Consider the following 10,517-nt stretch of genomic DNA (forward strand, 5'->3'; position numbering starts at 1 on the left):
TCGATGACCCATTAGACCCACTCTGATACCTGGGTTCACTGTACATTTGATTTTATTCCCGATACGCCTTTTAGGAGAGAAGCACTCTGCCGAAATCGGACATCTCCCGAGTATTTTTAAAATATATTGCCGAATAAACATGTTTTTCCTTCCGCTGTTGCGATGCTAATTTTAAGGCCCAGCCCAGATCATGAGCTGCATCTTTGGTATAACAGATTATACCAGCAGCTGGCCGATCCGAGCTTAAAAGCTCAACTCAACGTATCTTCGAACATATTAAGCCCGACTTCAGTCCAAGCTCTTGCAGTCAGCGTGCTCAGCTCGCAGCGAACAGCGGTGGTAAATAGCTTGCAAAGAGGAATCCAGAAGATACATTTGTATCTACCGAAGACCAAAACACCAAAATGACTTCACTGAGGTTGAGTTTGAGCCTGGGCCTTGTCTTGTGTCTGATCGGCATTTTCAGCCAAAGTGCAACGGCCAAGTTAGAGGAGAAGTTCTCGTGGAAGCAACTGGCCTTCGATTGGCCCACTCCGGAGGCCGAGGCGGAGGCCAAGTCAAGTGGCCACTACATCGAGGAAAATAATCTGCCACTGGGCGTGGAGCGCTGGCAAAATAGAATCTTCGTCACTGTGCCAAGGTAAATTACCATATTCAAAACCGAAAGTCAAATCGTGATTACCTTTAGTTATAGTTGTTTTTTCTTATTTTTTTTTTAATTAATTTATTTTTTTCTGTTTGGTGTTTTTAATTGTAATTAAATGTCAAGCTAGACTTGCAAAAACATCGAGTGTCGACAAAACCGGTTTCCTGTTGGCTAGCTGAGCTTATACTTTGGTTTTCCTGTGTATAAGTCTATTTAGCCTTTCAAATCGCGGTTTCTAAATGCAAATCTCATCATGAACCAAATGTATAATTAATAGGAGAAAATATATGGAAAATTCTATAAAATATAATTAAAAACAGGTCAGCAGTGGCATTCTGTGATGTCAACAGGTTTCGGGGCTTACCCCCTATACGCTTGATGGGGAAAAATTTCGGCAGCTACTATGAGTAATCAAAACAATGACCACCGAAAACAACTCTATGAAGCTACTAACTAAATATAAACATTTTTAGGGGATAAACAAAAGTTTAAATGGGAAATTACAAATATTCTTGATATGCATTTCGGGTTAATATAGCCATATTAACTAAGCCTGTTTATCTAAAGAACGAAAAACATAACTTAAATGTTTAAAACTGAACGTTAAGTTCCTCAGAAAAGATAGTTTCATCTAAATGGCATGCCTGGGGGACTACCAGTACCTTATAGTTATTATTTACATTAATTAATTTACATTTTTATATTATTTTGTTCAGATGGAAGGCCGGTGTTGCTGCCACCCTTAACTACATCGACCTCGATTCTACTGAGAAGTCCCCTAAGCTGCATCCGTATCCCAGCTGGGATGCAAACAAGCTGCCCATCAGTGTCCAGCCCCAAGATCAGAAGACCCCGTCAGGTGGACGCCTGGATGCTGACAAGGCCCAAGATGCTGGAGTTCAACTGAAGGATAACTCCACCATTATTTCCACGTTCCGCATACAGGTGGACGTGTGTGATCGCCTCTGGGTGCTCGATACCGGTCTAGCTGACATTTTGGGAAATCCCAAGCAGATTACACCCAATTCGATTTTGGTCTTTGACCTGAAGACAGACACTCTTCTGCGACGCTTTGCCATTCCCGATGATCAGAAGAAGGATGACTCGTTCTTTGCAAATATTGTAAGTACACTGAATATAAATTTATAGCGATCTAAAAAACACTTCATGTGTAGGTTGTGGATGCTGACCGATCCGAGTGCCAAGATGCCTTTGCCTATATTCCCGATTTGGGTGCCTACGGCGTTATTGTGTACTCGCTGAGGAACGACAAGTCGTACCGCGTCAAGCACAACTTCTTCCACTTCGATCCGCTGCAGGGCGACTTCAATGTGGGCGGCGTCAACTTCCAGTGGACGGATGGTGTCTTCGGCCTGGCCGTGGGTCCCATGAACCCAGATCATTCCAAGGACATTTACTTCCATGCCCTGGCCAGCACAAAGGAGTTCAAGGTCTCGAACCGAGTCCTGCAGAACGAATCGCATGTGACTGGCGGCGACTCGTACTATGACTTTAAATATGTTGGTGACCGCGGAATGAATGGTCAGTCCACCGCCGAGGTCTTTGATCCCGAGACCGGCGTCATCTTCTACACGCAGGTGAACAAAGACGCCATTGCCTGCTGGAATATTAAGCGGCCGTACACTCCAGATACTCAGGGGCTTATCGATTCCGATTCGCACACTCTGGTCTTCCCCAATGACATGAAGATCGACAGCGAAGGCACCATCTGGGTGTTGTCCGACAAGATGCCCACCTATTTGTACAAGGAGCTCGATCCCTCGGCCGTCAACTATCGCATTTTGATGGGCCAAAACCGCGATCTCATCAAGGGTACACCGTGCGAAATGTGAGCAGGGTCTGTGACTTGTGCAATTTTGTATTTACATAATGACATTATTATGTTTGTTAGTAAGAGTCAGCTTAATAAACTATCGAAATGTAATTGGATCAGTGCAGTGGAGTCTCTAAGCTAGATGTCCGATTTAAGTAGATTGGCGGCCAGTTGAACCTTCTCGCCCGGCTTGAATGCGGGCATGCCCAAATACGGGCAGGTGGAGCAGCGGAAAGCGTCGCCCAGATAGCACTAAAAACAAACATTTGCAATAAGTAATCAGATATTGAAGGGGGAGTCAACTCTCACTCACATTTCCACAACTAGACTTGGCGTTCTCCGTGGCCGTCTTGCTCTGCTCCTTCTCACTCTCCAGCTCCTCGGCCAGACCGCAGGAACAGTTCTTGCATGCCTTGCGCTTGCCCGTGGTATTGCACACCCGCAAACCAGCCGGGTCCGGCTTTTGCTTGTCCTCCTCATCCAGCAGCTCCTCCTCATCGATAAGGTCTTCGTCGTCCCCACTGATCTTCCACACGTTCAAGGCACTGGCATTCTTTTTGGCAAACGACAGCCTGGCCGATGAACCCGTTTCATAGCCAGGCTTCTCGGCTGTCAGAGCATCGCCGGCATCTTCGCGGCAATTGATGAAACCGGAAAGCTTGACCTCCTGAAGCAGACTGCCAGCCGGTCCAATGAAGGACACCAAGTGCAGCTTGCCACTGGGCTTCAGCATGTGCAGCAGCTTTACGTAATTGTCGGTGAGCTGAGCGCATTCAATCACAATTAGGTCGAAACTGGAGTTGGCGTAGGAGGCTGAAAGACAAAGTAAAGGTAGATTAGACCTGCTGACTCACTGGATGTGAAATTCATCTGGCGCATTGCTTACAAAAGGACAGGCGGTGCACATTTTCCAAAGCCACCTCACCGCCAGTGGCTGCCTTTAGTTGCTCCACACGCTTGTCCAAATCAGCGCTATCAGTCCATATGTACAGGGATTTTTGAAGACCCTTGAATTGCTCCATTATTCTACTCGAAAGATCTATTGGTATTACTAGAAACAGTAGACGATCTGATAATCGACGGTATAATCGATAGGTTTCATTGTGTACCATCGATATATCGTGTAGCAGCATCGTATCAGTCTGGCTATAAAAAAGCTAAACTTTTAAAAGCAAAATAATTATGCTAGCTAATTAATTAATTAATTAATTAATAATTATTAAAATCTAATGCCTTTTCTTTTCATTCTAATAAAAACGCTAGACATATTAAAATAAATATCTAAAATGACAACACTGGCTTACAAATATTTTAGCATATGCGTTAGTTCCCACGGCCCTTCTTTAAAATTTACGAGTTACAAGGATATGGGTAGTTTGCATTTTAATTCAGTGTGCCAAACGTGTTCAAATAAAATCAATAAAAGCAATTAAAGAAATCGAACCCATTTTATTTTAAATGACATTATTTGAATATAAAACGTCTTTTTTGGAATATAAAATATAAATAATAATAATATACAAATTTTAAAATTAGTTTTCCAACGAATAAAAAAGATACAAATTCTAATTATTTAAGTTGTAAGAAAGGCCGTTTTAAGCCAATAGAGTAAGCTGTTTGGCTATAAAAATGCTAGTCGGTCTTCACTTGCCGAAAGTCGCAGACAGTGTTGAACAACGGCAGGCATATCACCGGTACAATCATAAATAAGCGCCTATCGAAATATCGATACAATATCAACATCCCCACACAGTTTAGTTGTAGTATTATAAATATAACCCAAGCGCTTAATGCAGCTTAAACAGAAGCCAGCCGCTTCAACCGCTGGTCGCTAGTCAAGTGCTTCAAGGAAACGAATATGTAAATACTCTATTCAGGGCCCCCACTCGAATTCAGCCGCAACAACAAAGCGAATTAGAGTCCGCGACGAAGAAGAAGAGAGTGCGTGAGAGAAACGACAGCTGCTGGCCGTGTGTTGGTGCAGGATAACAAATACAAAACATACAATAACAACAAAGCAGTGTCCAAAGTGCCAAACGAATTTGCCAAAAAAAAGAAAAGAAAAAAGTTAACCAATTAACCCAAACGGTCCAAAGCCCAGTTCGTTCATCAAGTTCCAATGCAAAGACCATGTGCATAAATGAAGAGCTACAGCCAATTTAATTTAAACGCCGCCGTCGCCCCGCCCGCCATTGCCTACGATAACGCAGCCGCAGCCGCCGCAGCAGCAGCAGTTGCTCAGTCACTTAATCAAGGCTCGCCCCTTGATCACAGCCATCACCAGCAGCAGCAGCGCCAGGACATGCCGCACTTTGGACTTGGCACTGGTCCGCAGCCGCCGCCACCGCCTCAGCAGCTACAAGTGCACCACCAGCAGCAGCAGCAACAGCAGCAACAACAGCAGCAGCAGCAACATCAACAACAGTTGCAAATGTCCATGCTGCCAGGTCCATACCGGCCGCACATTGAGGAAAAGAAACTGACCCGAGATGCCATGGAGAAGTACATGCGGGAGCGCAACGATATGGTCATCGTGATACTTCATGCCAAGGTAAGAAGCTTGGTCGGGTTAAAATATTGTCTTTACCATCTCCGGATGTCTGTAATGAACTCAGCAAGTTGCACGCAGTTTTTCTTTTTAATAGTAGGAGAAGTATGTAGCTAGGTTCTTAGAATTAAAAATGTTTATAAATTATTTTAATGAATTTCAAATTATTTTAAGCAGCAAAGCGCTAATGCTAGTTATAATTAATTGATTCTTTCCTAAAAAAATCTTTTTAAATCCTTTTTAAAACCAGAAATGTCAAAGAAATCAATTTCAAGAAATTATAAGATATTTCCGGGCAGTTCTTAATCAAATACTAATGTCTAGAGAAAGAATATTTAATAGAAAATGGATAAACTAATTTAAATATTAAGATGTTAAAAGAAAATTTAAAAATTCAACCCTTGATCCACTTAAGAACTTTAAATTTAAAATATCGCTTGGATACAGGGATTTCTATTCACAAAATTAAAGTTCCCTAAATCCCAGGCAGAATTACTTATCTTATCATTCAGTATTTGGAGGCGCTAGTCTCTGGTGTCCACTTTAGGGTGTTACATTTTTGCGGTTTTGCAAAGGCAAAAAGCAGAGACAGAAACGAAAATGGAATAAAATTGTCGCGGTTGCCTTTTAGCGGTTGGCGATCTTCAAGCGGCCGACTGCCGTCAAATGCGAATCCTTCACACTCCACTGCCCACAAATTGAGCAACGCGAGCCCCGGTCCAGTACCGGCCTGGAGTCCGCAATGACAAATAATTGAAATTAATTACAGAAAATTAACAAAGCTGCATTGCTTGCGGTTTGATTTGATTTGTCGATTTGATCTGGATGCCAATTTGTGCTAATTGAATTCCATTCCTGCACCATCGTGTGTGTGTGTTTGTGTTTTTGTGTCTTTCAGGTGGCCCAAAAGTCCTATGGCAACGAGAAGCGATTCTTTTGCCCACCGCCTTGCATCTATCTGTTCGGCAGCGGCTGGCGGCGGCGTTATGAGGAGATGCTGCAGCAGGGCGAGGGAGAACAGGGGGCACAACTGTGCGCCTTTATCGGCATCGGTAGCAGCGACCAGGATATGCAGCAGCTGGATCTCAATGGCAAGCAGTATTGCGCGGCCAAAACCCTGTTCATCTCGGACTCGGACAAGAGGAAGCACTTTATGCTGTCGGTGAAGATGTTCTATGGCAATGGTCACGACATCGGTGTCTTCAACTCAAAGAGAATCAAGGTGATATCCAAGCCGTCCAAGAAGAAACAGTCGCTGAAGAATGCCGATCTGTGCATAGCCAGCGGCACCAACGTTGCCCTGTTCAATCGCCTGCGCTCCCAGACCGTGTCCACTCGGTATCTTCATGTGGAGAACGGACACTTCCATGCCTCGTCCACTCAGTGGGGGGCATTCACGATACACCTGTTGGACGACAATGAGTCCGAGTCGGAGGAGTTCCAGGTGCGCGATGGCTACATTCACTATGGGGCCACCGTTAAGCTGGTTTGCTCGGTCACTGGAATGGCCCTGCCGCGTCTTATCATCCGGAAGGTGGACAAGCAGATGGCCCTGTTGGAGGCCGACGATCCCGTTTCACAGCTGCACAAGTGTGCCTTCTATATGAAGGACACGGATCGCATGTATTTGTGTCTGTCGCAGGAGAAGATTATCCAGTTCCAGGCCACTCCCTGTCCCAAGGAGCCCAACAAGGAGATGATCAACGACGGCGCCTGCTGGACAATCATATCCACGGACAAGGCCGAATACCAGTTCTACGAGGGCATGGGTCCAGTGGCGTAAGTAAACTTATTCCTTTTTATTATTAGTAAATCTAATCCTGAATTTCGCATTTGCCAGTTCCCCTGTCACGCCAGTGCCAATAGTTAACTCACTGAATCTTAATGGCGGCGGCGATGTGGCCATGCTGGAGCTCAGTGGCGACAATTTCACGCCCCATCTGCAGGTGTGGTTCGGCGATGTGGAGGCGGAGACCATGTATCGCTGCACGGAGACACTCTTGTGTGTCGTTCCCGAGATTTCCCAGTTCCGTGGCGAATGGCTTTGGGTATGTGTGCTTGTGTTTGTAAAAACAACTTGTACTTGATTAATTCATTAATTAATTGCTTCATTTCGCAGGTGCGTCAGCCCACACAGGTACCAATTTCGCTGGTGCGCAACGATGGAATTATTTATGCCACGGGACTGACCTTTACCTACACGCCAGAGCCTGGTCCGCGGCCCCATTGTAATAATCAGACTACCGAGGATGTGATGCGGACACGGCACAATAATAATAACAACAACAACATCACTAGCATTAGCAACAACAACAGCAGCAGCAGCAATGCAGGTTCACCTGCCAGCGGCAGTATGCAACAGCAGCAGCAGCACCAAACGCTGCCCTCAATCTCAGAAGTGCAATGGAATAGTCACGGTAGCGGCTTGTCCTGAGTGCAGGACTATTGCATAATCGCATATTTATGTATGATAAGTTACTTATAGTTTTTATTAAAGTCCTTAGTTTGTAGATTGATGACATTTCTCATGCTAATTTTCCGCCTCTCATGATCCTCTCTATAAACCGAATCATCCTATCTAAGATATAGACACGTATCTAGTGCTAATTCGGAACCAATAATTGTGTAAATGCCAGATTGCTCTGTACATACATAACTCGAAAGAAAGCTCACTGACACTGATTTGTAAGTATGTGCGAATATACCTACAGACAGCATATAATTCTAGTTAAATATATACAAATTGATATAGAAGTCTATAGACGATTTTTTGTAGCAGCATTTGAGAAATATTAAGGACTTTCGTTTGCTATGAATTTCCAAAAAGGCAGTCTGAAGAATATTATATCTTAATTAATGTAAAATTTACCTACTTGATAGAGCTTTTTTTAATATTTGAAAGAAAAAAACTTAAAAAAAACAAAATTTCTAAACTTTAGAGATCAATTTGTATTGAGATCTTTAATATGGTCTTTTCAAAACCAAAACAATCAAGACAATTGATTTTGAAATCGATTTTTTTCCAGCTCTATACAGTAGGTAGCCATGCTTATAAAAACATTCCATGCTCCCTTTTTTAAATGTAATATACCCATGTATGTTTATTTCTGTATATATTTACGGAGTTTACCAATTAGAAATTAATAGAAATTAAAAAAAAAATGAAAAAGCTTACCTTTTATTTTAATTTATCCATTTCCTTTGGAAGTTCATAGCACCTATCGAAATCGAAACAAGAGATGATTTTTATTTCCTAAGAAAGCCTAAATTAAATAAAAAACAAGACCAAAATCGGAAAAAAATATACAAAAATTTGATGATCTTTCATTTATGTTCTTGACTAAGCGTGATTTGACATAATTCGTTGGCTTGTCTTGGGGGAGGTTTGGATTGGTTGGTTGTCTTAAATTGCTGTGGGAATATGGCCCAGTATCGTGTGAATATGTTTAAACAAAACAAGTGCAGTTCTTCCCACGATACCTGCCGCCAACCCCCTTTTGGGGGAAGCCGACAACTTTAATTATTATAGTTCGTTCGGTCGGCATTGCTGATGAAAGCTAAGCCAAGAAGCGAATATACGTATTGTTTCCGTTTTGGCCCGGCCAAGGAGTAGAAGTTTCTCACAGCCCAAAAGCTGCTGTGAGAATTTTTCACTGCCTTTTGTTGAATATTTATGCAGTTTTAAGCCAACTGCTGGGCCTTTTACAGATTTACAATCTTAGAGATTCGCAGTTTTGAATTAATTATCGCCGACTTCCGCTCAGCGGAGAGAAGGTGAGCGCCAGCGAAGCAATTAAACTCATCTCCCCGTCCCAGTTGGGAGACACATTTCTTATCAGAGTCAGCCAAGCAATAAGAAGAAGTCGGAGACGGCACCCTTGCCACCCCTAAGATGCACTTTTCGGTGTGAGAACGAAAGACTTAAACAACAAACCTCGGTTGCGTGAGAGAAAATGAATTGAAACGATGATGATGATGTTGGAAAAACCACCACCAAAATGTCCGGGACGGGACTCTTAATTGGAACTGCAACCTCTTAAGGTCGCCGTCGTCGTCGTCTTATAAGAAGCTGAATATGAAATTAGTTCGGAATTTTTAATGAACATTCATTCTTTCCCCTCACATTTCCCCGAACTATTCTGACCAAGGTATAAGTGCGATTATTGCGGTTGCTGCTAGAAAGGGGGAGACAGCGACAGCAATTTCTAAAAGTTCTCAGGACTGCTACACAACTTCATACCTGACTACTAAAAAAAAGTTAATTATCTTGAAAAAATCTAAGTCTATACACAAGTCTTGAGTCGTTCCGTTCGTCTGTCGACTGCTGTTGTTTTTCACACGCTGGGGAAAAATGGAAATTCTTGCAAAATACAATGCGTGGGAAATCGTTTGCGTGGGAGTCAGCCAAGAAAAATCAAGGGAAACTATATATTTATATATAAAGATATGGTATTCACGAGACTTTGGACACGTACTCAGTTTTAAGCTGCTAAATCAAAAGAAATTCGCTCAAATAAGACTATCGATTGTAAACTTATTAAAGTTAAGAACTTTTGCAATTAAACCAATTAAACCAAACCCATTAATCACTAATTTTAGAAAATATAAAAATATGGTAACAACTTAGGGGGTCACTGGTAGATCTGTAAAATTTAGTATTGTTTAATAAAATTTTAATTTATTATTTATTATATTTTGGCAATCATTCACTTTTTTATCTATATAATTATAACACTTGGCACATAATATTAGAGGTAAAGCAAAAGCCAATTATAACGTTGGTAGGATTAATATAACAAAATGTACCTTAGAGTCCATTTTGACTTTTACGGTCTTGGCGAAAAAATCCTTAATTCAGAAATCATTAAAAATGCCCTGTCCCTTAGTACATAAAAATATGTTAAAAATCAAGGCTATATTTTTTCCAAAAATTTATTGATCATTTATAGGAAAGCTATTTGATATAGTGGAAAACAAAATGGTGTTGAATATATGTATATCTACATACATATTTATATCTATCGACCTAAAAAAATTGCAATTTATTTTATGTGGAAAATTTGATATTATATATACACATATTAAATTAAAATAACATAAAAATAGTTTGGAAAAATTTGGATGCATTATTTTACTGATTATTAATAATTTATTTATTAAATTTTGTTTTTTTTTATAAATATAAAAAAAAGTAAATATAAAATATTAATAACAAGAAAGAAAGCTAACTTTGGCCAGCCAAAGTTTGTATACCCTTGCAGGTAACAATTAAAATATATCATAACTATGGCAAAAATGCTTTAATTTCGATTCGGAAAGCAGTTTTGTGTTAGTTTTTATTAATTTAATAAAACTGCATACCAAATTAAAAATTTTAAGAAATCAAAATTTTTGGCCATTTTTGCTAATTTTAATGATGTAACCCCTTATAAAATTTCGCAAAAATGCCCAAAAAATCGATTTCTTCCGGACATGTCTAGAAAGATTCG

The 10,517-nt window shown here is 41.2% G+C and overlaps 3 protein-coding genes across 3 annotated transcripts; 2 read left to right on the plus strand and 1 right to left on the minus strand.

Moving 5' to 3' along the window:
• The first annotated feature begins 293 nt into the window (after nt 1-293).
• Nucleotides 294-2,596, plus strand: yellow-c (L-dopachrome tautomerase yellow-c). The gene is made up of 3 exons (XM_017181802.3): nt 294-640; nt 1,363-1,768; nt 1,822-2,596. The coding sequence occupies exons 1-3, from the start codon at nt 405-407 to the stop codon at nt 2,497-2,499; spliced, it is 1,320 nt and encodes a 439-aa protein (XP_017037291.1). The 5' UTR covers nt 294-404; the 3' UTR covers nt 2,500-2,596.
• CIAPIN1 (cytokine induced apoptosis inhibitor 1) lies at nt 2,510-3,556 on the minus strand. The gene is made up of 3 exons (XM_017181803.3): nt 3,367-3,556; nt 2,794-3,293; nt 2,510-2,732 (listed from the first exon to the last, which is right to left on the minus strand). The coding sequence occupies exons 1-3, from the start codon at nt 3,500-3,502 to the stop codon at nt 2,619-2,621; spliced, it is 750 nt and encodes a 249-aa protein (XP_017037292.1). The 5' UTR covers nt 3,503-3,556; the 3' UTR covers nt 2,510-2,618.
• A 645-nt stretch (nt 3,557-4,201) lies between these two features.
• Nucleotides 4,202-8,310, plus strand: Su(H) (recombining binding protein suppressor of hairless). The gene is made up of 4 exons (XM_017181805.3): nt 4,202-5,031; nt 5,927-6,807; nt 6,869-7,076; nt 7,148-8,310. Exons 1-4 carry the CDS (start codon nt 4,621-4,623, stop codon nt 7,460-7,462), a joined length of 1,815 nt encoding a protein of 604 aa, XP_017037294.1. The 5' UTR covers nt 4,202-4,620; the 3' UTR covers nt 7,463-8,310.
• Nucleotides 8,311-10,517: the final 2,207 nt, after the last annotated feature.

This window comes from Drosophila kikkawai, chromosome 2L, assembly GCF_030179895.1.
Source record: "Drosophila kikkawai strain 14028-0561.14 chromosome 2L, DkikHiC1v2, whole genome shotgun sequence".
NCBI classification, from domain to species: Eukaryota; Metazoa; Arthropoda; class Insecta; order Diptera; family Drosophilidae; genus Drosophila; species Drosophila kikkawai.

Excerpts from the sequence above, each read along its gene's own strand:
- yellow-c (XM_017181802.3), top strand. The coding sequence starts at position 405 with ATGACTTCACTGAGGTTGAGTTTGAGCCTGGGCCTTGTCTTGTGTCTG. Across the intron at positions 641-1,362 it reads ATCTTCGTCACTGTGCCAAG|ATGGAAGGCCGGTGTTGCTG; the intron begins GTAAATTACCAT and ends TATTTTGTTCAG. Across the intron at positions 1,769-1,821 it reads ACTCGTTCTTTGCAAATATT|GTTGTGGATGCTGACCGATC; the intron begins GTAAGTACACTG and ends CTTCATGTGTAG.
- CIAPIN1 (XM_017181803.3), bottom strand. The coding sequence starts at position 3,502 with ATGGAGCAATTCAAGGGTCTTCAAAAATCCCTGTACATATGGACTGAT. Across the intron at positions 3,294-3,366 it reads TGTGCACCGCCTGTCCTTTT|CCTCCTACGCCAACTCCAGT; the intron begins GTAAGCAATGCG and ends TTTGTCTTTCAG. Across the intron at positions 2,733-2,793 it reads CCAAGTCTAGTTGTGGAAAT|TGCTATCTGGGCGACGCTTT; the intron begins GTGAGTGAGAGT and ends GTTTGTTTTTAG.